Below are 27,841 nucleotides of genomic sequence, written 5' to 3' on the forward strand. Positions count from 1 at the left end.
AAATAAATAAATAAATAAATATACAGGTCCTTCTCAAAAAGTAGCATATTGTGATAAAGTTCATTATTGTCTGTAATGTACTTATAAACATTAGGCTTTCATATATTTTAGATTCATTACCCACAACTGAAGTAGTTCAAGCCGTTTATTGTTTCTAATATTGATGATTTTGGCATACAGCTCATGAAAACCCAAAATCACCATCTCAAAAAATTAGCATATTTCATCCAACCAATAAAAGAAAAGTGTTTTTAATACAAAAAGTCAACCTTCAAATAATTATGTTCAGTTATGCTCAATACTCGGTCGGGAATCTTTTAGCAGAAATGAGTGCTTCAATGCGGCGTGGCATGGAGGCCATCAGCCTGTGGCACTGCTGAGGTGTTATGGAGGCCCAGGATGCTTCGATAGCGGCCTTAAGCTCATCCAGAGTGTTGGGTCTTGCGTCTCTCAACTTTCTCTTCACAATATCCCACAGATTCTCTAGGGGGTTCAGGTCAGGAGAGTTGGCAGGCCAATTGAGCGCAGTAATACCATGGTCAGTAAACCATCTACCAGTGGTTTTGGCACTGTGAGCAGGTGCCAGGTCATGCTGAAAAATCAAATCTTCATCTCCATAAAGCTTTTCAGCAGATGGAAGCTTGAAGTGCTCCAAAATCTCCTGATAGCTAGCTGCATTGACCCTGCCCTTGATAAAACACAGTGGAGCAACACCAGCAGCTGACATGGCACCCCAGACCATCACTGACTGTGGGTACTTGACACTGGACTTCAGGCATTTTGGCATTTCCCTCTGCCCAGTCTCCCTCCAGACTCTGGCACCGTGATTTCCGAATGACATGCAAAATTTGCTTTCATCCGAAAAAGTACTTTGGACCACTGAGAAACAGTCCAGTGCTGCTTCTCTGTAGCCCAGGTCAAAAGTTGGTTCAAAAGTGGCTTGACCTGGGGAATGCGGCACCTGTAGCCCATTTCCTGCACACGCCTGTGCACGGTGGCTCTGGATGTTTCTACTCCAGACTCAGTCCACTGCTTCGGCAGGTCCTCCAAGTTTTGGAATCGGTCCTTCTCCACAATCTTCCTCAGGGTCCGGTCACCTCTTCTCGTTGTGCAGCGTTTTCTGCCACACTTTTTCCTTCCCACAGACTTCCCACTGAGGTGCCTTGATACAGCACTCTGGGAACAGAAATTTCGTCCTGTGTCTTACCCTCTTGCTTGAGGGTGTCAATGATGGCCTTCTGGACAGCAGTCAGGTCGGCAGTCTTACCCATGATTGCGGTTTTGAGTAATGAACCAGGCTGGGAGTTTTTAAAAGCCTCCGGAATCTTTTGCAGGTGTTTAGAGTTAATTAGTTGATTCAGATGATTAGGTTAGTAGCTCGTTTAGAGAACCTTTTTATGATATGCTAATTTTTTGAGATAGGGATTTTGGGTTTTCATGAGCTGTACGCCAAAATCATCAATATTAGAAACAATAAAAGGCTTGAACTATTTCAGTTGTGTGTAATGAATCAAATATATATGAAAGTCTAATGTTTATCAGTACATTACAGACAATAATGAACTTTATCACAATATGCTAATTTTTTGAGAAGGCAATCCTGGATTAACCTCATCCAATCAATGTGCACACCCTGTTTTCACTGATTGGATAGAAATCCCTCCATCAAACTGTGTGTGTGTGTGTGTGTGTGTGTGTGTGTGTGTGTGTGTGTGTGTGTGTGTGTGTGTGTGTGTGTGTGTGTGTGTGTGTGTGTGTGTGTGTCTGCCCTGTCTTCTCCATCCCCAGTGAGTCGTGGAGGATGGCTGCTTATACTGAGCCAGGATTCTCTGGAGGATTCTTCCTGTTAAAAGGGAGTTTTCCTCTCCACTGTCGCTGCATGCTTGCGCAGTATGAGGATTGCTGTAAAGACTGTGACACTAGTCAGCGACCGATGCAACCTGCTGGGTTCCTTATATAGGAAACTTTTTTCTGATTGGCTTAATGAGCTGACCTGTATTGGAATGTTTACCGTGTGAAGGTCCTTGAGAGGACTCTTGTCGTGATTTTGCGCTATATAAATAAACTTGAATTCAATTGAATTCATCCAGGTGAGAGGGCAGGTTCGTCGAGTGGTCAGATTCTGGTTCCAGCAACCCAACAAGGCCATTCCAGTAAACAGGACTCTACGTTATGTTAAAGGAAGAAGGTGAAGCCTCCAGGTTAGTCATTACACCTATTGGTTGTTTTATGGCTTTTATTGATAAGGAAGTTGCTTTAACAATTGATTTTTTAGTCGCAACACTGATAAAGTTCCTTTGGTTGGAAGTGACATCCTGGCAACTGTAAACAACAGCAGGAACCCTGGTGTGAACGTGAAGCTGCTCTTTGATCCTCACCTTTACCTGACCATGTCACGTCCTGTTCCTGACTTCCAATGAACATCAAGATCGTCTAGTTTCACTCTTCAGCACAGAGGAGGAGGAGGACCCGGGGGGAGGAGGGGTCAGAAAGAGGAGGAGCAGGAGGAAGAGAATATGAGCTAGGGAGAAGCCACGACCATCAAACTCCCAGCAGCCTCTTCCGACCGGAAACGAACCAAAATAAGCCCTGAGCGCAGCAGAGCGATTGATCCGCGGAAATATTTATGTTTATTTATTTAGCAGACGCTTTTATCCAAAGCTACTTACAATTTATAACCTACAGGGCATGTTGTGGTCTATGGGAGTACCCGGAGAAAACCCAAGCATGCACGGGGAGAACACGCAACTCCACGCAGAAAGGCCGCAGCAGAGTATCGAACCTGCAACCTTCGTGCTACGAGGCAACAGTGCTAACCACTGCGCCACCATGCAGCCCACCGAAAATGTGCTGCTCCACCTCAATTTTTCCCGTCTTCTCCAACATCCTTCACATCACACCTCATGTTTCATTCATCCTCCTCATTTCTCCATCATCATCCATTGGATCCCACTCACCCGTGAGTCGGCTGTCGGTTCTTCTCCCGACCATCCATCCATCCATCCATCCATCCACACACCGTAGCCAATATTCTGTTTCTAACGTCAAATAACGGAGCTATCACTCCCACAAACACTTACAAATTCAACCCAGGAGGTCCGGCTTCTGGCTCGGTCCAGGACGAGGTTCTGAGTCGGTGGAATTTCTGCCGCACCTCTGTCACATTCCGACCGTGGAGCGGCAGCAGCAGCCTGAACGGAAAACGACGCCGCTGCGGCGTGAACGCACGTCTGGACGCTGCACCGTCGATTATAACTATGGCAAGCCAAAGGGGTCAAAAAAGCGCGTTCCAAAGGGGTCAAAAAAGTGCGTTGTGGCCGCCCAAAGCAGAATAGAAAGCCAATGGCCAATAGAAAATAACATTTTCAACTAAATTATATAAAATAACTAACCTTTATATGTCAATAGTGATTTTATTTTGCGCAGACAGGTGTGTTTTGTGAATAACTTTGGATACACTAATGAAGTTTATCTAATTTTTTGGGAGGACGTGTGTTTTGGGGGAATTATGAAAAACAATTAGAAAAGTTGCTGTATTCCATTCAGTGGAGGCTTCATACACCTGGCAATAAAGAGGGAAACAGAAGGGTTTAATCTCAGGAATGTACAAATATTTTATTGTGAGGACTGAAACCAAGGACAAAATTCATGTAAAAAAAACTTGGGAGTTGTAAAATATCATATGAGGAAGTATTGTCTCTGCATTATTTTGTGCACAAAGGCAAAAATCGTGACTTTTTTTTTTTTAGAAAATATGAAATTCCACAAAAACTGTTATGTGAGAAAAAATATTTTTATGCCTATTTGTGACACTCCAAGGCTGTGACGATTTAATCCCAACACAGGTAATCTGAACAAAAGACACAAAAAATGAATAGATTTTTTTCATTTTTAAATTTTTTTCACAATTATAGTTTTGATAATACGCCAGCAATAAAGGGGTTAAATCTCAGAAACACAAATTTTTTATATATTTTGTTAGGGCTGAAGCCAAGGATAAAATTATTTTATTTAATAAAAAAAATACAAGTGGCCGAAATGAGTTTTCTTCGAAGAGTGGCATGGGCTCTCCCTTAGAGATGGGGTGAGAAGCTCGGTCATTCGGGAGGCACTCAGAGTAGACCCGCTGCTCCTCCATATCGAGAGGAGCCACTTGAGGTGGCTCGGGCATCAGGATGACTCCTAGACGCCTCCCTGATCAAAAACTCAACAGGGACCCCAGGGAGTCCCTGGTGAGGGTGGGCATGTCCAACCGGTAGGAGACCTAAAGGGAGACCCAGGACACGGTGGAGGGACTATGTCTCTCACCTGGCCAGGGAACCCCTTGGGATTCCCCCGGAGGAGCTGGCCCAAGTGGCTGGAGTGAGGGAAGTCTGGGTCTCTCGCTTTAGGCTACTGCCCCCGCGACCCAACTCCAGATAAGCAGATGAAAATGGATTGATGGATGGATGGATAAATAAAAAAATTGGGACATATAAAATATTATATAATATTTCTACAGGAAGTTTTGGATGTGCATTTTTTGTGCTCAAAAACATTAGAAACTTAAAAGGTTATATAAGGGTTAAAGAAAGACAAAAAAAGCTGGTTAAATAAACAAAGGAAGTAAAATGGGTAGATAAACAAAGAGACATCAATAGTGCGTCTGCAGACGGTGAGGCGCAGTGGTCAACATGACTGCAACAGCAAAATGAGACCCACGCTCTCGGCCCTCATGCCTTTGAGACCCAGAGCCTTTCCTGCAGTGATGTAACAGAGGACACACATAGTCATGTTGCTTTCATTCAGTGGCTGTTTTTTGTGTTGTGTGTATGTGGCGGCACGTCTAGTACAGCTCTAGGTGTTTATAGAGTAGTGTTATTTATCAGTTTTGCACGATTTCTTAAAGCCATATTTTTATTTGTTTACTATTAAATCTGTGTACCATGTTCACAAACGTGTCCCTTTTCATTAGTATTTGTAACCAAAGTTTATTCTAAAAATTCCTAATAGCTTGAAATTTTACATTTTTATAAACTGTGGTAGACGCTCCATGCACCATCTTGAAATTCTGTGGATGTTAGGGACATCCATCCATTTTTGTACCTGCTTATCCATGCAGGATCGTGGGGACCTGGTGCCTATCTCCAGCAGTCTTTGGGCAAACGGGGGGGCACACCCTGGACAGGTTGCCAGTCCATCACAGGGGCAACACAGAGACACACAGGACACACAACCATTGTGACAAAAAACGTTGAACGTGAGGGTGATTTTTGGAACCAGGACATGTCAATTCCCAGAAGTATGCTCATATATGGAGAACGCCCAACTGTAGCAGAACATGAGCTGGCTTATTACGGCCAGATAAATTAGCCAGTAGTAAATGCAGGAAACAAAACCCAGAGATAGAGAAGCGGCAGGTCACGCTGTCCCAGTATTGTTACCTTAATGGTAACATGGTCGAAACCACACAGACGGAGGGAAGGTACAGTTGTCTGTGTCATCTGCTGGAAAGGGTATGCTTTCATTGTTTGTTCTGTGGTTGAGATGCTGGCATAACATGTGTGTGATTCTTATACAGGCTGTCCTGCTACTGCTTTTCTGTTTTTCTTTTGTTTTCATGTTGTCTCTTATAAAGGGATACTTCTGTTTTGGTTAACAAAAAGAAAAGTCATAGCTAGTGGTCTAATGTTGTGCACAGTTGGAAAACGGTCATGTTAGACAATGCTGCCATCTAGTGGCGAGTTTTAGTACTATAATAAGCAGTGCAGTCAACTCCTAACTAGGAATTTTCCGATAACGTCTTTTTGTGCCGATATCAGAATCAGAATTCAGAATCAGAAAAGGTTTATTGCCATTGTCAGTGAACAAGCTGTTCACAAACTAGTAACTTCCTTCGGTACTAATGTGCTACATATAACATGAATAATAAATTTCAAAAATTGAATAAGTAGAATAAAATATAATAAAACTAGCATAAAACATTCAGCTATAAAAAAGGCAGGTAATGGTAATATGGCCGATAACGTGACGTTATGTCAAGTACAGCAGACGAGCATGGTTGTGTATTTATAAGCTGTTCACAAGTCTAACGGCAGATGGAAAGAAGCTGTTCTTATGGCGGGAGGTTCTGGTCTGGATGGACCGTAACCTCCTGCCTGAGGGAAGCGGCTCGAAAAGTCTGTGTCCCGGGTGAGAAGGGTCAGCTGCTATCCGGCCTCCACGCCCCCGAGTTCTGGAGACGTACAGGTCCTGGAGAGATGGAAGGCTGCAGCCAATCACCTTCTCAGCGGAGAGCACAATGCGCTGCAGTCTATTTTTGTCCCTCACTGTGGCTCCAGCGTACCACACAGCGATGGAGGAGGTGAGGATGGACTCAATGATGGCCGTGTAAAACTGCACCATCATCTGGGCCGGCAGCTTGGCCTTTTTCAACTGCCGCAGAAAGTACATCCTCTGCTGGGCCTTTTTGATCAGGGAGCTGATGGATGGCTCCCACCTAAGGTCCTGTGTGATGGTGGTTCCGAGGAAGCGGAAGGAGTCCACAGTGGTGACGGGGGGTGTCCGTCAGGACGAGGGGAGAGATGGGTTCCCCATGATATGATTCCGAGTCATTTGATTTTGAGTATCTGCCAACACCAAGTCCCGATCCGGTACTCCGGTACAGAAAAGCATTAAAATAATAAGAAAACAACCAAATTGTCCTTTAAGTTAAATTTTTTTTTAGGAAATACACTTATTAAAAACTTGTTTGTATTGTGAATAAATTTAAAAGTAGCAGCATTGCTCTTATTTCAAGTTGTTTACTCCCTCAATAGCGAGCCTAACTCTCCTCCCTTTCCAGTCGGCTCATGGGTCCTCAGAAGATCCAAAAAATCAATGCAAGTCAACGGGGCTAAAAGAGTTATTTTCTAATCCACTTAGCCTTACGCCTTGGATCACACATATGTGTTGTACTGCAATTTAAATGAAAACTAATGATGGGTGTTTAGCCCACGCCAGTCACGTACTTTGAGATTTATCAGCTTGTAAAAGTTTGTAATTAACACGACTACATCAGCACGTCGCAAATGTAACATCACCACATAATCTTCTCTCCCCTAGCGTAGCTGCTCTTTACCACATGATCAGATTTACGATGGGTTTTTTTCCTCCTGAAGGAAGGATTTGAAGTTTGCAGAACTTACAGCCATTTTCCCTAAGTTTTTCTCTGTTTCTGGGTCGATGACGTCACTTTCAGTAAACACATTTGCAGTCCTGTCTTAGCCTGGCAAGCCAGACTAAATAGATGTATTATGTGCCATTCCCATCTGTACTGGGTCGGCCCGGGCCGGGTAGCGTAGGTTGTTTACATATCTGGGTGGCCTGGTAATTTTCCGGGCCAACCAAGGCTCATTCTCAGCCCTCTTCTCGAGGGGGTCTGCTGCAGGCCGACCAGGGCCAACACACCCACTGCTGACAGCAAATTCACACCTTCCATTAGAGCAAGCCTCTGATTGGTGGGTAGAATCAGCCCACATGGGCTTAAGGCAAGGATGTGTGGAATCAACCGGGCCAGGCTGGGGCCGACTGGGGCTACCCGGCCCGGGCCGACCTGGTACAGATGGGAATGGCCCATTATTTAGTCTGGCCACTCTCCATTGACGGCTCTCGGTCGTGGGGCGGGTTCTACCGTTGTCTTTCAAATGATCTCCTCATTCTACTAGACAATGAATGTGACGTCTTTTTGTTTTACTCTGTTGCATCATCCCACCCACCAGGCATATAGAGTGCCCTGATTGGCCCACAAAGCGGATAAGGCTCTGTGATTTATTCACTAAGCAGATAGAGCACCATGATTGGCCCACCATTATGGACCAATCACAGCTCTTTATGTGTTTGAAACCCCTCTAGAGAGCTGTGATTGGCTAGCCAGAGTCCTGGTAGGAGCTGCTGAGGTTCCAATGGAGCGTGCCTAGACCAAACTTTGCAAAGCAAGAATTTGGTCTAGTTCACTAGGCTAGTGCTGTGTAGCAATGGGAACAATAATACCTAGCTGCAGACGGAGCCCAGTCCAAACACGCCCCCATGTGCCTGTTGAGCTACCCCCAAGCTCAATAACAGCGGCCCTTCCAGCGGGCGGGGAGCATCCCGCTGTCAGCTCCAGCAGCTCCACACATTTGAAAGAATACGTTTATACAGAAATAGTAATAATGTAATTAAACAGACAGGACTCCAGGTTTAAATATGAAGGTATGGATTTTTTTCTTGCATACACACTTTATGGCCATCCCCAGTGAGATTATAAAACACAGAAACCACCAACAAATAATCAGTTGCCGGACAATAGGCACAACATACCTATGCTTATTTAAGTTAGCAGGTGAGTAATGTATGTGCAAGTGTTTATTTTAAGTGCAATAAAAATAAATATCAGAAAAAGTAATTAGTGGTAATCGTTTTAATTAACCTCTTAAGCCCACTAGCCTCCACTTTTGGGAGCACGCCTCCTACAGCAACATTTAACTTTCAACCATTTGTTATTACGGTCCATCACAGAGATGCCAGCACCAACTGACATAAAAGGGGTGCAGAGACTAGTTGGAATGATCAACTATCTATCAAAGTTCTACAAGCTTCTGTCAGACGACTGTGAGCCTCTCAGACAACTGACGCACAGAGACAGCCTATGGGAGTGGACAGACGTGCAGGACGAAGCATTGAAAAGACTAAAGGAGAAACTAACACAAGTCCCAGTTTTGAAATATTACAGCCCTGAAGAAGAGCTAATGCTGCAGTGTGATGCCATCGAGACGGGGCTGGGAGCAGCCCTGACTCAACATGGAAAACCAGAGGCATTTGCAAGTCGTGCACTGACGCTCACTGAGAGAGGCTATGCACAAATTGAAAAGGAATGTTTGGCTATTGTGTTTGGGATGGAGAAATTCCACCAATATACATATGGTCGTCTTGTGAGAGTGCAATCAGACCACAAGCCACTCGAGAGCATTATTAAAAAGCCACTGTTACATGCACCTAAGAGACCGCAAAGGATGTCATTGAGACTGTAACAATATGATATAACCATAACATATGTTCCCGGCCGCGAGATGCTACTCGCTGATACGCTGAGTAGGGCCTACCTGCTGGACAGCATCAAAAGCCAGACGGAGTTGGAGACAGAATGTGTCAACATGGTGGATTATGTTCCTGTTTCAACAGAAAGCATGGACAGAATATGGGCAGGGACAAGAACCGGCAGCACATTACAAACGCTAATAAAGACAATACAAAAGGGGTGGCTGGCCTGTAAAAAAGAGGTACCTGCTGGAATAACCCAGTTCCAATCGTTGCAGGATGAACTGAGCACACAGGATTGATTGGTCTTCAAGGGAGAGAGAGTGGTGATTCCACAAGCTCTCCAGGCAGATATAACACAGCGAATTCACTCAACACACATCGGAACAAAAGGGTGCCTCAGGAGAGCTAGAGACTGCGTCTACTGGCACGGTATGAATGACCACATCAAAAAGTACATCGCTACATGTGACATATGTCGGTCTGTGGATGCAAGACAACAGAAAGAGACACTAAAGCCACACGAGCCGACCACCAGACCATGGACCAAAGTTGGGACAGATTTATTCAACTTTGAGGGTAGGGACTACCTAATAACAGTTGATTACTCCAACTTTTGGGAGATAGATTATCTACCGGATACCAAGTCGAGTACTGTGATTAGGAAACTAAAGGCTCATTTCGCACGTCAGGGAATCCCAAATATTGTGTTTTCTGACAACGGGCCCCAGTACAGCTCCACAGAGTTTGCCAACTTCAGTCGGAAATGGGAATTTCAACACCATAACTCATCCCCGGGCTATCCGCAGAGTAATGGCAAAGCAGAATCTGCTGATAAAACTGCCAAACGACTCATGAAAAAGGCAAAATTGGCTGGACAGGATCCATATTTGGCCTTATTGGACCACAGAAACACCCCAACACAAGGTTTGACTACCAGCCCGGCACAGAGACTGTTAAGCAGGAGTACGAGGACACTCCTCCCGATAGGAGACAGATTGTTGTAACCCAAAGTGGCTGATGACAGGTTAGCACTGAGAAAAAACAGAGAGAGACAAAGTACTACAACAGGACGGCAAAGGACATGGACACATTAAACCCAGGGGACGTGGTGCAAGTCCAACCTTTTGAACAACGCACCTTGTGGTCCAAGGCTAGAGTGTGTAACACTCGGGGAAACAGATCCTATGATGTGGAGTTGGACAACGGCAGAGTCCTCAGAAGGAATCATCGCCATCTGAGGCGAGCTGCGGAGGTCAAAAAAGACATGTCAGTACATCCCCAGCCGGAGGGACAGAACCTTACTGGGCCGACACAGAACGAAGGGAACACACAAATCAGCACTACCAGGTCAGGACGGGTGGTACAACAACCCGGATATCTGAAGGACTGTGTATGCAATTAAGGGGTACTATGTGAGTTATATGTTGAGATTTGTTTACTGGTTAGAGAACAGAACAACACATCTGTGACAATATTTGGAGTTAGGGCTTTGTGATCTGTTTACTTGTTTGGAAAGAAAAAAAAGTAAATAGAAATCTTTATTTCTTATGGGAAATTGTGTCCAACAAAGAAATGGCATGTCTAAGTTTTGTGCCAGTTGCAAACTGAGTTCTCAACGTATGAAAAGTTCATTGTCTTTGTAAAAGAAAAGGGATGTAGCAATGGGAATTGCTCTTAACCGTGTGTTCCGCTCCGAGTCTAGAGAGTGTAACACAGGAAGGTGAGCGGTAGACACTCATGGCTGATTATTGAGAGTTCAATAAAAGTTTGCCTCGGACGAGGGAACGTTCAACTGAGCATCTTGTGGAGCTTATAGAGAGAACAAGATGAAACATCCTGGACTTATTTGAACACAAAACCCAAATTATTGTTTCCCCCGTTCAAAATTACAAGTGTTCTTGGTATCAAAATGTGATTTTAAAATTCACGGACATCATATGTGCAATCCATGGCACAAAACTAGCGGAATTAGAAAACAGCGTTTTTAGCCCCACTGACTTGCATTCACTTTTTCGTTCTTCCGAGGACCCATGATGTGAAAGTAGATGGGCGTGACTTGCGTGTTCACGTGATGGAGCAGGCAGGCGGTGCCTTCGGCAGGCAGGGTAACTTTTTTCTACAACACATGTAGCTCAGCGTGCAGCAACGACTTCTGAGGAAAGTGGACAAGAATGGACCTACAGGGAGTGCAGAATTATTAGGCAAATGAGTATTTTGTCCACATCATCCTCTTCATGCATGTTGTCTTACTCCAAGCTGTATAAGCTCGAAAGCCTACTACCAATTAAGCATATTAGGTGATGTGCGTCTCTGTAATGAGAAGGGGTGTGGTCTAATGACATCAACACCCTATATCAGGTGTGCATAATTATTAGGCAACTTCCTTTCCTTTGGCAAAATGGGTCAAAAGAAGGACTTGACAGGCTCAGAAAAGTCAAAAGTAGTGAGATATCTTGCAGAGGGATGAAGCAGTCTTAAAATTGCAAAGCTTCTGAAGCGTGATCATCGAACAATCAAGCGTTTCATTCAAAATAGTCAACAGGGTCGCAAGAAGCGTGTAGACAAACCAAGGCGCAAAATAACTGCCCATGAACTGAGAAAAGTCAAGCATACAGCTGCCAAGATGCCACTTGCCACCAGTTTGGCCATATTTCAGAGCTGCAACATCACTGGAGTGCCCAAAAGCACAAGGTGTGCAATACTCAGAGACATGGCCAAGGTAAGAAAGGCTGAAAGACGACCACCACTGAACAAGACACACAAGCTGAAACGTCAAGACTGGGCCAAGAAATGTCTCAAGACTGATTTTTCTAAGGTTTTATGGACTGATGAAATGAGAGTGAGTCTTGATGGGCCAGATGGATGGGCCCGTGGCTGGATTGGTGAAGGGCAGAGAGCTCCAGTCTGACTCAGACGCCAGCAAGGTGGAGGTAGAGTACTGGTTTGGGCTGGTATCATCAAAGATGAGCTTGTGGGGCCTTTTCGGGTTGAGGATGGAGTCAAGCTCAACTCCCAGTCCTACTGCCAGTTTCTGGAAGACGCCTTCTTCAAGCAGTGGTACAGGAAGAAGTCTGCATCCTTCAAGAAAAACATGATTTTCATGCAGGACAATGCTCCATCACACACGTCCAAGTACTCCACAGCGTGGCTGGCAAGAAATGGTATAAAAGAAGAAAAACTAATGACATGGCCTCCTTGTTCACCTGATCTGAACCCCATTGAGAACCTGTGGTCCATCATCAAATGTGAGATGTACAAGGAGGGAAAACAGTACACCTCTCTGAACAGTGTCTGGGAGGCTGTGGTTGCTGCTGCACGCAATGTTGATGGTGAACAGATCAAAACACTGACAGAATCCATGGATGGCAGGCTTTTGAGTGTCCTTGCAAAGAAAGGTGGCTATATTGGTCGCTGAATTGTTTTTGTATTGCTTTTGAATGTCAGAAATTTATATTTGGGAATGTGGAGATGTTATATTGGTTTCACTGGCAAAAATAAATAATTGAAATGGGTATATATTTGTTTTTTGTTAAGTTGCCTAATAATTATGCACAGTAATAGTCACCTGCACACACAGATATCCCCCTAAAATAGCTAAAACTACAAACTACTTCCAAAAACATTCAGCTTTGATATTAATGAGTTGTTTGGGTTCATTGAGAACATGGTTGTTGTTCAATAATAAAATTATTCCTCAAAAATACAACTTGCCTAATAATTCTGCACTCCCTGTATATTGTGTCTCTCTACTTCTTAATAAAGGTTAAATAGTTTTGAGTTTAGTCATGTCACATGCCAGTGATTTATAAGCCAATAGAAACCTATAAATAATCTATTGCAGTATTTTTTACCATGGTTTAAAACTTTTATCTTATTATAGAATGAATATGACAAATTATCTTTTTGTGTTTGAATGCAGGCTCAATGAACAAGTACATTCAAGGAGGAGCTCACGCCAAAAGTTCATATCAGCCCTCCACCAGCAGTTCAAGAGCTCAAGATCAGTTGTCAGCCGTCACGTCTGAACCTTCTACATCACCCAGCCCTGACCAGGAATTACAAAGTAAAGCACGCCTACAGACCGAGCACAGCCCACAGCCAGCTCTTCTGAAGGCAGAGTGAGTCCTGGATCTGAAAAAGCATCTGAAAATTACATTGGAGAAACACATGTGCCACAACCGGTGCTTTTGGTGTGTGGACCTGTTACATAGTTCTAAATAATAACAATATGGAGTTACTGTGTTGAGTAGTTATATTACGTAAATATCAATCCTACTTTTTGGAAATAATAAGCAGTTTGTGCATACAAGAGAATTAAAGAGAATTTAAGGCGAAGCGCTTGCACATACTGTGTTATTGTGTTGTTTTTTGCGGGGGTGGGGGTGGGGTGGGGGGGGGGTGGGCAGGCACCACGAAGTCTTTGTGCTTAGGGCACCAAAATAGCAAGCAACGGCCCTGTCTACAACTATCCCGCAGCATTTCCTTCCTTTGCAGTTCAGCAGAGAGTCGTCGTATATCCTCTTTAAAGAGCAAGTCACTCCAAATCAACATTTTTTTGCTGATAAACTACATAAATGCATGTCTGATCGTGCTGCAGACATGTGTAGTCAATAATTCGGCACCTTAGTGCATTTTAGTTAAAATTTAAATATTCTGCCTAAAATGTCAGTGTTGCACCGTCGTCAGGTAAAAAGTCAGCACTGCATTTGAATTTAAATCTGCCGTCGCTATTGGCTAAGAGGTACACTATGATGTTAGATGGTACATTATGATGTCACAATGTCGTGAGTGTGTGTATTTGTTAGCGGCTCCACCCTCTCTGTCTGCTAGGCAACAGCATTTGTTGCATTTTTCAAACAGGAAGTGGGAGTTGAGTAAGAATCTGGTACGGGGTGACTTGCTCTTTAAGGTTCTCAATCCTTTTATTCGCTTCAGAAGGCATAAAGGCGTCATTGTGGGGCAGAAGGAGAGGGAAGACACACATTCAAATAGCTTCAAGGCAACAGCGAGAACGTCCTAGCTGAACTGCCTCTGACAGATCCAAAAGATTTTTAGTCCAAATAAAAGTCCAAGAAATCAAAAAATCCCCAAAATCATAAAACTATCAAAGGTCCAACAAAATCCACTATATCCAGCAATCAGTGACAGGAAAGAAGAGGTTTTTAGAGGAACTGGAGCAGAAAAGTAGGGAGCTGAAGCAAACTCGTTCTCTGAGTCTTGTGTCTGGTCCTTACTGGTTCTCACTGTGGATAGGAAAGATCTGTGACTGAAGACATTCATCAGGACTGGGTTAGGGCTCACCATCCTGTTGGAGCTGAGACCTACTTCATGGGTACAGATCCATATGAAGATCTACCCACGACCCTGACCTTTGAACTAGAATATATCAGGATGCCTTTATGTATAATGATAGTATTTTACTGCTCTTTGGAGGAAATACTGGCATTTTTTTCATTTAAATCAATGTAAACGGGATTAAAAATGACAGAAAGCTGCATGTTTCGTTTTTACTTGATTCTGAAGTGCACACCTGGGTCCAGCAGGAGGCAGCAGGTTCCTGACGGGGCGGAGCCTGCTCTGGGATTAAAGCTCCCAGAATGCACTGCGGCCGGCTGATTGTAAACAACTCATGAAGGAGACGAACGGATGATCGGTGAGTTCCGTAGCTGGCCGATCACTTTAATTGATCCGTTACTAAATGATCAGTGACGTTGGTTGTTCGGATGAGTTCTGGTTATGCTTCCGGTGACTGTCAGATTAAAAGCGGGTCTAATTGTGGACCCACAGGAAACACGTTACAATAAAATTTGTCGTCTTAACAAATGACCATGTTTGTCTTTACCTAAATGCAAAGGTCCAGCTTTAGGGACCCAGACTGCCGCCAAGCCAGCCTCCCGTTCGGAAACGGTCGTCAACCCAGCACCTCTTCGATTTTTACGTGCGCAACTACATCATCCATTACGGTACCTTCGTTCAAGAGTGCCTTTCAAAATTAAAGGGCACTTCCGGGATGTGGGCCTGAACATGCTGATGAACGGATTTCAAAGTTTTTGTTTGTGTTAAAATTGTGTGTAAAATAAAACTGCGTTTTAAATAATATGTCTATTTTAAAAAACTTTAAATTAAAAACAATAAACACATTTGTCTGCTTTGCAAATTTTATCCCATTTTTATATCTTTGGTACGTTCTTGCTGTGTTTGACTTCTAATTCCATTTTTGGTTCTTTTTTTAAAACACAGAAAAGGTTTCGCTTTACCTTGCTGACGGTTTCGTTTGCGGCTGCAAACATCCTCAGAGCTGACGCTGATGGTGGCGTCACTTCCTACTCCGTTTATCCACGGGCAGCAGAGGACGTTGTCGCCCTCTGCTGCCCGCTCTCCCCTCTCCGATGATGCAGTCCCATGCACGATCCAATGTGTAAACTCCATCGTCTCTGTTCATAGTCTCGCATCCATGGATGCGGACTATGAAGTAATGAGACAGCGGGATGTGTTTACAAAATCTCATGCAAACGCTGCAATAAAACATACATAGGAGAAACCGGACGCCAACTCAAAACATGAACAATAGAACATAGAAAGGAGTGCGAGAAAGAAACAAGTTGAAGGCACACGAGCAGCAAAACAAGAAGCAGAAAGCACAATAAAGAAGTCAACCGTAACAGATCACTGCACAAGAGAAAACCATATAATGGACTGGGACAACACAAGGACCACAAACACCGATCAACAGAAATACAAAAGATGGATAAAGGAAGCTATAGCGATAAGAAGACATAGAGGCGGGACTATGAACAGAGACAATAGAGTTTACACATTGGATCGTGCATGGGACTGCATGGACTGCATCATCGGAGAAGGGAGAGCGGGCAGCAGAGGGTGACAACGTCCTCTGCTGCCCGCGGATAAACGGAGAAGGAAGTGACGCCACCATCAGCGTCAGCTCTGAGGATGTTTGCAGCCGCAAACGAAACGTTAGCAAGGTAAAGAGAAACCTTATCTGTTATAAAAAAAGAACCAAAAATGGAATTAAATCTTATCCCTTCCCTCCCTTTCATCCTGATTTGATAGGGCATTTCAAAGTAATATCAAAGTTGACAATAATGCCCATTTTCACTATATTCAATATCTATATATGGGTTTCTTTCTCAAAAACTGTCTGATTTCATAACACCATTCCACTTCAGTGGTAAAATACACATCGACTACTACATTAATAAGGATCTGATGTGGCATTTCAAAATAAACCGATCAAAGCTGACAATAAAGACAATTCTCACTATATTCAATGGTTAATTTCTCAAAAACTGTCTGAATCCTCAACATCATTCCACCACAGTGTTGGAGTAGTATCCAATGTGGAATTTAGAAACAAACCATTTTCAAACCTAATATCTCATCTATTTAGTCCATAGTTATTTACCTCTTCTTACAAAAACTGATGGTCAGTCTCAAGAAAGCCCATCTTTGCTATCCCAATTGAAGTATTATTCTCAAAAACAAGTCAATACAAGTAATTTGTGAATGTGAATTTAAAAAAGGGAAATTTATAATAACTTACAGTATACAATTAAGTTTCACTTTCTCAGAGATAAAAAATATATAACTTTTTTACTTAGCTTAAGATCTCACTGTTTTTAAATAACAAAACAAGTAGTCGATGTGTACTCTAACAATGAGGTGGAATGATGTTGCAGAATCAGACAGTTTTTGAAAAAGAAACCATTGAATATTGTGAAAATTGTCTTCATTGTCAAATTTGATTGAACTTTATTTTGAAATGCCACATCAGATCACGATGAAAGGGAGTGGAGTTATAAGAGTTGCAAAGTAGACAAACGTCTTTATTGTTACATTATTTGTATGAAATGCACTTCATAAATAGTTTGATTGATTGATTGTTGGGTTAGGATTGGGAATTGAAAGTATTTTTAAAAGATTATATCATTTAAAATGCAGTTTTATCTTACACACAATTTAACACACACTTTGAAATCCGTTCATCAGCATGTTCAGACACAAATCCTGGGAGTGCGCTTTTAATTTGAAAGGCACTTTTGAACAGGGCACCGTAATGCCTTATGTAGGTGCGCCCGTAAAAATCGAAGGAGGGTTGGCTTGGCACTTGTTCAGCAGTGTACTCAGACCCATTCTCGGACCATCACCCTAGATGTGCTAGAGGTGCGTGTTTTAGTTTTACCTCTGCTTCAACACACCTGATTTCAGTCAGCAGGTGATTAACTGCAGAGCCGGATGAGCTGCTGCACAGGTGAATCAAGTGTGTTGGAGCAGAGAAACCACTAAAACATGCTGGATACCAGCCCTCACACCTCCAACAAGTTATCAAAATAAAAAAGAGCAGAATTTATATTTCCAGTTCCCTGGTACTACTCCAGAGACAATGCTCTGATTAATAATGGTAAGAACCCAAGGACCAACAGAGGAAAAACCCTCTTTTTAAAGCCTAGGGGGCGTCAAATCCAAGGGAGAACCAGCAGGTTTTACAGAGTTAACATAAACCCAAAGGCTGTCCGACGTAAGCGGATCAAACTGACTAAAAGTGTCTTAGCGGGGACCAGAAAGAGTCTGACAGAATCTGGGCTCTGATATAGACTATTTTGTCCACAAAAAACCTCAAAAATGCTTTGCAAGTCATCACAGAGGGCTCAGTACCCACTGGTGGATGAATACTGAGGATATTATCTATTACATTAAAAAGCATCTGTAGCTTATGACGTGCCGAGAAGCTTTATCCCTCAACACATGTGGAGACAGCCAGCAGAACTACACATGCACATCTCCTTATTTAGATGCATAGAGGTGTGGAACACCAGGGAGAAGGCTGTGGTTCCAAGACCAATGAGATCCCTGGTCCTCGAACAACTGAGACACTGGGAAGAATCCTGAAGCTCCAGGTCTCTGGAAGAGGACGGGAGCTTGACTCCAGCTGCAGAAAACCCAGTCGAAGACTTCAGGAGCTTCTTTTGACCTTCCCTGCTGAAAACAACAGCATAGGTGTCACTAGCAAATGTTGTGTCTCGAGGCTGGTCCAGCAGCTAAACCAGCACCAAAGCACAACGTAAAAACTACTCAGTTTTTTCAGCTGGGTTTAATTCAGGAAAAAACGGATTCTTAGAAGTTCTGCAGCACTCTCTCACCTGAGGCCCACCTGTGTTCCTGCAGTGTTTGTGCGGTACAACCTGGGGCCTGGTGTGGCCGTGGAGCTGCAGGAGGAGGCAAGTGTGGCTGAGCTCAAGGAGGTGGTGGGGAGTCGACAGGGAGTCAGTCCAGAGGAGCTCCGAGTGCTGTTTGCTGGCAGGGAGCTGCAGAGTTCCACCTCCCTGCAGGTGAGCTCCTACAACTAACCCATTTACAGGTATGCTCACCAGGTGGTTACTTCTCACATTACTCCTTCTCATCCTCTCAGGGTTGTGACCTTCCTGAGCAGAGTACCGTCCATGTGGTCCACCCTCCTCCAGGCTCTTCCTCCTCCCAGCTCCTCCTCCTGCAGGAGCACCTGTCTCCAGTCAGAGAGAAGGAGCAGCGTAGGCTGACCAGGTTAGACCTGAGCTCCTCTCGTCTCCCAGCAACCTCCTCAGGACTTGCTGTTATCCTAGAGGCAAATGTGAGAGGAGGGGAAGGAGGAGCAACAGGAGGAGAAGAAGTAGAAAAAACAAGAGGAGCAACGGGAGGAGAAGTAGACAAAACAAGAGGAGCAACAGGAGGAGAGGAGGGTTGTGCTGATGAGAGAGTTCAGAGATCAGAGCAGCAAGCTGAGGCTCAGAAAGGTTGATACTCTCTGCATCCAGATGTTTGTACCTGACATGTAATGCTAGTATTTGTGAAACACATGTTGTTTGTATCCAGATGTGCGTGTCTGTAGTACTTTCTTTGTGTACTGTAAAAGCTGCAGTTCCATTCAGCCTGGAAAACTTCGCGTTCGCTGTTGGGTCTGCAAAGAGACAACGTTAACGCTCAGTAGGGTAAGTACTGCTTCTGTGTACTGAGCTTATATACTGCTAGAATGGATGAGGAATAGCAATACTCTGTAGTATTACTATATTATAGTAATATCGAACATTATGGAGTAATTGCTTTGTATAGTAATATTGAGTATGACCAGTACTACATATGTAGTATAGAAGAGTATTACCAGGGTTACCTCCATCTGGGAACCTGTCATAACAAGGCTGGTTTTCTGCCTTGTTTACGTGTGTCTTCCTCCAGAAGATGGAACGCTTAACTTTAATAAAATAATATTATTCTTGCTTATACAATGATTTTCCTCACTTTACGGGTTAATTACAATTACATAGAACAATGATTGTTTTATCTAAAGTGATTTTGATAATGTCTTGATTGCTCCCCCTGGGTCAGATCATACTTAATAACAACATCGCCTATCATAGCTATGCTGATGACACGCAGATCTACCTAGCCCTATCACCTAGTGACTGTCGGCCACTGGACTCACTCTGTCAGTGTCTAGAACAAGTGAATGACTGGACGCAGTCAAACTTCCTTCAGCTAAACAAAGACAAGATTGAAGTTATTGTCTTTGGCAACAAGAAGGTTAGGATGGATGCAATGGTCTCCTAACTGGTCTTTCCAAAAAAGCTGTGAAGCAACTGCAGCTTGTTCAGAATGCTGCTGCTAGAGTCTTAACAAGAACTAAGAGAACAGAGCATGTCACTCCTGTTCTTAGATCCCTATACTGGTTACCAGTAAACTACAGAATAGATTTCAAAATGCTCCTACTAGTTTATAAATCACTCAATGGCATGGGACCAAAATACATGTCCGATCTCATTCCTGTATACACACCCAACAGGGCTCTGAAATCCCTTGGAAACCACGGGTCAGAACCAAACATGGTGGAGATGCATTTAGCTGCTATTCAATTCAATTCAAGATACTTCATTAATCCCAGAGGGAAATTAGAGATGCTGCTCACATATGGAATCAGCTTCTCCAGAACCTCAGATGAGCCCCAACTTTAGTGTTGTTTAAATCAAAACTTAAATCTGACCTGTCCCCAGTTACTAGAGGTGTGCCCCAGGGCTCTATCCTGGGGCCCCTTCTCTTCATTGTTTACCTTCTACCACTAGGTCATATTTTCTGGAAATTTAACATTCAGTTGCAGATGACACCCAGCTCTATTTGATTCCAAACTCGATTCCCAACTCTCTCCCCCTCCCTCTCCCCATGTTTAACTGAAATTAAATCATGGTTTTCCTCCAACCTCCTCATACTTAATAGTGACAAAACCGAAGTCTTACTTGTTGGTACAAAATCCATCTTATCCAAAGCTGAAACTTTTTCTCTTAGCATTGATTCCTCTACTACCTGTTCCTCCCACCAGGTTAAGAGCCTGGGTGTCATTCTGGATAGCACTTTGTCATTCACATCTCATATCAATAATGTCACTCGGTTAGCTTCGTAATATTAATCGCCTTCGCCCCGCCCTTACTCCCCATTCAGCTTCTATTCTCATCCACAGTTTAGTTACTTCCCAAATAGATTACTGTAACTCACTTCTGGTTGGTCTACCTCAATAAACCCTCCACAAGCTCCGGTTAGTCCAGAACTCTGCTGCATGAGTCATCACCTGCATGCCCCTATTTCACCACATCAGTCCGGTCCTTCGGCAACTCCACTGGCTCCCAGTTAAACAGTGGATCGAGTTCAAAGTCCTACGTCTCACTTTCAAAGCTGTTCACAATTTTTGTCCTTCATATCTATCTGATCTCATTCACACTGTTTCTCTAGTCTGGTCCCTAAGATCGTCATCTTCCATCCACCTTACTGTTCCATTCTTCTGTGCCACCTCCATGGTCCTCAGATCCTTCAGATGATCCCCCCCCCCCCCCCCCCTGGAATTCTCTGCCACAAGTCATCCGGAACTCTGACTCCCTTCCCACCTTCAAATCCAAACTAACAACTCACCTTTTCCAGACTTCATTTTGTTTATGAGATAGCTTGTTATCTGATTTTTGTTTTGTTTTCCTAGGGTTTTTATGAGTGATTTGTTGCTGCTTTTAACTTTTAGCTTGACTTTTATCATTCTCGTACAGTGACCTTGAGTTCCCTGAAAGGCGCTTTAAATAAAATGTATTATTATCATTATTACTATTATTGTCATTAAAACCCTAATGTACTCATCAGCCTTTGAATGAATTGTTTCTTATGCTGCATCGTCTCCACTGTAATCTGGGATGTAATTGTTCAACCTTTATTCTGCCTTTTCCTTTTAGCTCTAAATTATAATTTTATCTGTGTATATTTTAATTTGTGTTCTCCTGTTTATGTCGTCGTGCCATTTCATGCTAATTATAAAGCACATTTAATTGCCCTGTGTTTGAAATGTGCTCTACAAATACAGCTGCCTTGCTTTGCCTTGTCTTGCCTTTACAATAATGAATGATTCAAAAATAACAGTTTGATCTTGAAATGCCTTATTTCAGATCTTAAATACACCAAATGAGTCTACTTGATGATTTAATAATGATTTCGTAATTAGACTCATTTGGTGTATTTAAGATCTGAAATAAAGCATTTCAAGAATAAACATTCATGCTGATTCATTCATTACTGTAAAGCAGTCGAGACATTATTAAATCACTTTAGATAAAACATTCATTGTAGATGAAATGGAATATAATATATAATATAATCAACCCGTAAAGTGAAGTAAATAATTTTATGAGACTGAGTAAGATTCTTTATTAAAGTTATAAAAGAGTCTCGTCTTGTGCCTGCAGATACTGAAACAGGTTGTCATGGCTTCGACCTCTTGGTGGCAAGGTCACAAACAATGTTTTCTGGTTTGGAGACCAAACAGTTAACCTGTGGCACACTGATGTAGCAGGCTGTGGACATTGTCTTAACCTTTGTATTCCAACTTTCTCCAACTCTACAGAGGATTATTACCAGTACTACATGTGTAGCATAGTTAGTATTACCAATACTACATGTGCAGTTTACCAGAGGATTACCAGTACTGCACTTGTAGTACAGATGAGTATTACCAGCACTACATGTGTAGTACAGAGATGTGTTATCAGTGGTGGTGGTGTTACTCTCCTGTCCTCTTTTTTTCAGGGTCCATCCTGCTGGGACGATGTCCTTCTTCCAGGAAGAATCCATGGCCTCTGTCAGGCCGACGGTTGTCATGGTAACACAGCGGTAAGGGGTGGAGCTTAATCAATGTTTAATTGAGAACTGACTGAACCTTACTCTCACTGGGAAATTGGGTTCAGGAATTCTACATGAAATGTGCGTCTCACCCAACATCAGAGGATGACACGTCTGTGACCCTTGACCTCATTATGATGAATATCAGAAACGTCCCATGCATCGCCTGTACCGACATAACGTAAAACACACACACACACACACACACACACACACACACACACACACACACACACACACACACACACACACACACACACACACACCAAACAAACTTTCCATTCCTGGCACTTTGCTACCAGGACTGTAGTTACTTCTGCTACTCCCCTACAATAACCCCCACCCCCCACCCCAACACACGTTTGAAACATTCAGGCACACACACCCTGCAGGCATGATTCTCGTCCCTGCATGGTTAAAGTTCACGTTAATGCACATGGAAATGAAGATTAACTAGAGGTAGAGGAGCAATGAATGTGTTTGACCTTCTATCATCGGGGCAACATGCCAGTGCCCAGTGTTTGGCAGCATTACGTCACGCTGCGAGAAGGGGGGAGGTTAGGAGCCAAGATGCAGAACCAGGGAGACACGAGGCAGGAGGTGGAATAAACATAAAAAAAAAACCTTTATTAGGAGTGATTGTCCCAAAGTGAATCCAATAGTGCAAGAAGCCGAAACCAAAAATCCAAAAATCTTAGTATGAAAGCCAAGAGACCTAGAGACAAAGTGACCCCTTAAAGAGCAGACCTGGAGATATCCAAAAACCAAGAGATTGCCAAAAATCCTAGAGACCGGGGGGGGGGGGGGGGGGGGGGGGGCAAGACGACGCTGACACAAACAATGGACCGACAAACACAGAAAGACAGGACAGGGTTTTATACTCAGGGGCTGGGTGATTAGGAGGATTGGGTACAGGTGATATTAATAAACAAGAGGAGGAGCAGAATAGGGCAGGTGAGGAAAGCCCCAACTAAGGCCCTGTCCACACGTAGCCGGGGATCTGCCAAAATGTAGATATTTTCCTACGTTTTGGCCTGTCATCCACACGAAAACGGATCTTTTTAAAAACTCCGGCCAAAGTGAAGATCTGCGTTTTCTCCGTTTTGGGTGTCGGCGTGTGAACAGACAAAACCGGAGTTTTAAGGTCCGCAACGTCACTTTCCGCAACAAAAAAATGCTGACATCACGTGTGCGACCTGTGTTTACACTAGCCGACAGCATGGATGCCCTCAGAGCTGCGCTCGCTTTATCAATTGTCCAAGCGCTTTCTGCTTGTTTGTTTTTGCAAGCGGAATTACTGCTCCTTGCGGAAGACCACAGACGAAGGACGAGGTTAAGAACGGGGGAAGTACTGCCACCTACAGGTCTGGCATGTCCCTAACAACGTATTTATCTGGGTACGTGTGGACAGTTTTTTTAAACGAGGTGGTGTGGATGCACGTTTTGGAGGGGTGGATATTCGTTTTCAAAAAAACCCCGGCTACGTGTGGACTAGGTCTTAAACCTGTTAAACAAAGCTACTGAACTAAATAACTTAACACTGTAGAAATAAGACACTGGAGAACTAAAGATAATAAAATTAATGACCTAGGAGTAATAGAACCAAAAACACTGGAAGACAGGGGAGGATGATGCCTAAAGGGAGAAACGAACTAGACAATCTACAATAACAGAAAACTAATGATAAGAAAAGTGACTAAGGGAAACATGAGGGAAACCTGGAGAGAACCTGGAGGGGGCTGGGGACCACAGGGAGGCACCTGAGGGGGGATGCAGACAAGGAGACACACGAGGAACACAAGGAGACACATAAGGGGAACCTAGAGAGGGATGGAGAATGCAAGGAGACACTTGAGGGAGACGCAGAATGCAGACCATGACACATTAATGCGTTAGCGTAGCACCACACAGAGCACATATTAGACTCAACCCATACTTATATTTCATCAGATCTTGCCTTTCTTAATATTATGGTAAACCTATTTGGATTAACATGGAATAAACACCCTGTCATTATAAATGAATGCAGAACGCCTGAGAAAGGGTGCGTCTGAAGCATGTGGGGCTCTAACCACCACCATGTCCCTGGTGTTGTCTCAGGGAGGTGGTCCTGGTCTTCCAGTGTGCAGCGCGCCATGTGATCTGTCTGGACTGTTTCTGCCGCTACTGTCAGACTCGCCTGAATGAGCGACAGTTTGTGTATCACTCTGTGATTGGGTATTCTCTTCCATGTGCAGGTGAGGGAATGGAGACTCGGGTGACGATGTGAACAGGTATGAATGGGACCGTAACGGTATGATCTTTGTGTTTCCAGCTGGCTGTGAGGACTCTCTGGTAAAAGAGTTGCATCATTTCAGGATTCTGGGAGATGAACAGGTGACGTACCGTCACACAGGATGTGGGTGCTTGGTTCAGACACTGTGTAGCATGATGTGTCCATGTAAACTACACACTTAGAAGGAATGGGTTTTATATAGCACTTCTTTCTGAAAGAGCCCCATAGTACTTCACAACAGCAATCGTACAGACACCACAGAGAACGGCAACCATAAAATACATATAAACAAAGGCCTATAAAGCATCAAGCAAAGCACCACAGAATTAAAAATCATTAAAAGCCTTCCATGAAGTCAGTAGAGACGCATTCATGCTGTGAGCAGCAGGTTTGAACACTCACCTGTGTGCTTGTTTCAGTATGGGCGGTACCAGCAATATGGGGCGGAAGAGTGTCTGCTGACCCTTGGAGGCCTGTTATGTCCCTCACCTGGCTGCGGGGCGGGACTTCTACCACCCAACGGCATCAGGAGGGTGGAGTGTGACAGACAGCTAGGCTGTGGCTTCATCTTCTGCAGGGACTGCAGAGGACCATATCATGAGGGGGCATGTCAGGTGATGCCAGCTCCACCCACCTCACGTGACTCTTCACAGGTAAGTCACAGGAGGATGAAGGTGAGGATGATGTTGGTGATAGATGATGATGATAATGGTGAGGATGAAGGTGATGATAATGGTGAGGATGATGATGATGATAATGGTGATGATGGTGATGATGGTGAGGATGATGATGATGATGATAATGGTGATGATGATGATGGTGATGATGATAATGGTGATGATGATAATGGTGATGATGATGATGATGATGGTGATGATGATAATGGTGATGATGATGATGATGATGATGATAATGGTGATGGTGAGGATGAAGGTGATAATAATGGTGATGATGATATTGATAATGATGATGATGATGATAATGCTGATGATAATGGTCAGGATGAAGGTGATTATAATGGTGATGATGATGATGACAATGGTGATGATGACAATGGTGATGATGATGATGATGTTGATAATGATGATGATGATGATGATGTTGATAATGATGATGATGATGATAATGGTGATGATAATGATGATGATGATGATGTTGATAATGATGATGATGATGATGTTGATAATGATGATGATGATGATAATGGTGATGATAATGATGATGATGATGATGTTGATAATGATAATGCTGATGATAATGGTCAGGATGATGGTGATGATAATGGTGATGATGATGATGATGATGATAATAATGGTGATGATGATGATGATGATAATGGTGATGATGATGATGATGAGGATGAGGATGAAGATGAAAATAATGGTGATGATGATGATGATGATAATGGTGATGATGATGATGATGATGATAATGGTGATGATGATGATGATAATGGTGATGGTGATGATGATAATGGTGGTGATGATGATGATGATGACGATGATGATGATGATAATGGTGAGGATGAAGGTGATGATAATGGTGACAATGATGATAACAGTGATGATGATGATGATGACGATAATGATGATGATAATGGTGAGGATGAAGGTGATATTAATGGTGATGGTGATGATGATGATGATGATGATGATAATGGTGAGGATGAAGGTGATAATAATGGTGATGACGATGATGATGATTGATTGAGGTTCCTTACTTTGTTCTCTGAGATTAATCTAATGCCGTTCAGGTCAGGTGATTGACTAAGCAATTACCTTTTCTGAATTTCAGGTCCAAAGATGAGAACTTCAGTCTTGTCTTGATTTAAAAGCAGAAAGTTTTGCGCAATCCAATTTTTGATGTCTTCTAGACAAGCCTGTATCCTAACTAACCGATGAGGTTCATCAGTGTTAATGGATAGATATAACTGAGTATCGTCAGCTTAACGGTGGAAGTTTATCCCATGCTGCCTAATGATTTTACCAATTGGAAGCATATATATATATTATATATATATATATATATATATATATATATATATATATATATATATATATATATATATATATATAGTAAAAAGAAATGGTCCAAGCACTGAACCCTGTGGTACTCCACAAGTAACCCTGGAGTATAACTGAGTATCGTCAGCTTAACGGTGGAAGTTTATCCCATGCTGCCTAATGATTTTACCAATTGGAAGCATATATATATATATATATATATATATATATATATATATATATATATATATATATATATAGTAAAAAGAAATGGTCCAAGCACTGAACCCTGTGGTACTCCACAAGTAACCCTGGAGTATGAAGAAGATTTGTCATGTACATTTACAAAATGAAATCTGTCAGACAGGTAGGATTTAAACCAGCCTAGCGCTGTTCCTTTGATCCCTACAACATGTTCAAGCCTTTCTAAAAGAACATTGTGATCAACTGTGTCAAAGGCAGCATGATGATAAAATAATTAACCTGTTACCCTTCCTGCAAAGGGTTTTGTTGTTGCAGAGGAGGCATCTCAACAGGGGAGGTGGGACCGGGCATCTCTGCTCCTCATCCAAGAGTCAACCAAACGCTGCCCTCGCTGCTCGGTTCCTGTGGAGAGAAACGGTAGCCATTACGTTCAAGTCACTCACTACTAATACACATGTAGGTGACTGAAGTGTTGTGCTGTTGCCCCATGCAGGTGGCTGCATGCACATGCAGTGCTCCCTCTGCAGAGCTGAGTGGTGCTGGCTGTGTGGCGTTCCCTGGAACCGAGAGTGTATGGGGAACCACTGGTTTGGATAACGGCACACTTTCACAAGACTAAAGCATCTGGTTCATAATTGATCACATTTGTGACCAGGTCTTCCTGTCCCCTCAGACATCCATGTGTTAATTGACCACCCCAGACCAGGATGTCAGTCAGAGTTTTCTACTATCCATGACAAGTGTTATTACTGTAGCTGACTAGAGATAGTGCATGGACAATATCAAGCCCTACCCCACCCCAGAGAGATGCTCTGTAGTTGGTCTGATTGTCCATAGTACGCTAAGACAACCCTGTGGGTCCGAGCCATGTGATCAGCCAACCTCCTACGTTTAAAATCTGAGGTTGTGATAAATGGCAACACCGTACTCTGCTATTCCTAGAGGACTGCCGACATCCTGCTGTGGGTTTCTCTGCTCACAATAATTTAAATAAAGCTGTATCTGTTTTTTGGAACAAGTCATGTTAACAATGAGTTACTAATGAGATAATGTGTTACTAGTATGTTACCAGTGACTTAAAGGTTGAATATAGAACAATAAAAAGCTATATTGTTTTTAAATAAAA

At 43.1% G+C, this 27,841-nt stretch overlaps 2 protein-coding genes across 2 annotated transcripts in view; one reads left to right on the plus strand and one right to left on the minus strand.

Annotated features, from left to right (window-relative positions):
• LOC107396227 (zinc finger protein 135) overlaps nucleotides 1-3,215 on the minus strand; it is a 33,330-nt gene extending 30,115 nt beyond the window's left edge. Inside the window, exon 1 of the mRNA XM_015975831.3 lies at nucleotides 3,081-3,215. The gene's annotated coding sequence lies outside the window, so the exon portion shown is untranslated. The remainder of the gene's footprint in view (nucleotides 1-3,080) is intronic.
• An 11,398-nt stretch (nucleotides 3,216-14,613) lies between these two features.
• prkn (parkin RBR E3 ubiquitin protein ligase) lies at nucleotides 14,614-27,841 on the plus strand. Its single transcript, XM_015975834.3, has 11 exons — nucleotides 14,614-14,692; nucleotides 18,223-18,386; nucleotides 18,467-18,827; nucleotides 18,907-19,022; nucleotides 22,141-22,224; nucleotides 22,299-22,414; nucleotides 24,334-24,470; nucleotides 24,548-24,609; nucleotides 24,928-25,161; nucleotides 27,015-27,132; nucleotides 27,209-27,841. Exons 1-11 carry the CDS (start codon nucleotides 14,686-14,688, stop codon nucleotides 27,310-27,312), a joined length of 1,503 nt encoding a protein of 500 aa, XP_015831320.3. The 5' UTR covers nucleotides 14,614-14,685; the 3' UTR covers nucleotides 27,313-27,841.

Source organism: Nothobranchius furzeri, chromosome 12 (genome assembly GCF_043380555.1).
Source record: "Nothobranchius furzeri strain GRZ-AD chromosome 12, NfurGRZ-RIMD1, whole genome shotgun sequence".
Taxonomy (NCBI): Eukaryota; Metazoa; Chordata; class Actinopteri; order Cyprinodontiformes; family Nothobranchiidae; genus Nothobranchius; species Nothobranchius furzeri.

Bases quoted from the DNA above. Each gene is read 5' to 3' on its own strand.
- prkn (XM_015975834.3), top strand. The intron at 18,828-18,906 runs GTTGATACTCTC...GTTTGTATCCAG, and splicing joins GCAAGCTGAGGCTCAGAAAG to ATGTGCGTGTCTGTAGTACT. The intron at 25,162-27,014 runs GTAAGTCACAGG...CTTCCTGCAAAG, and splicing joins CCTCACGTGACTCTTCACAG to GGTTTTGTTGTTGCAGAGGA.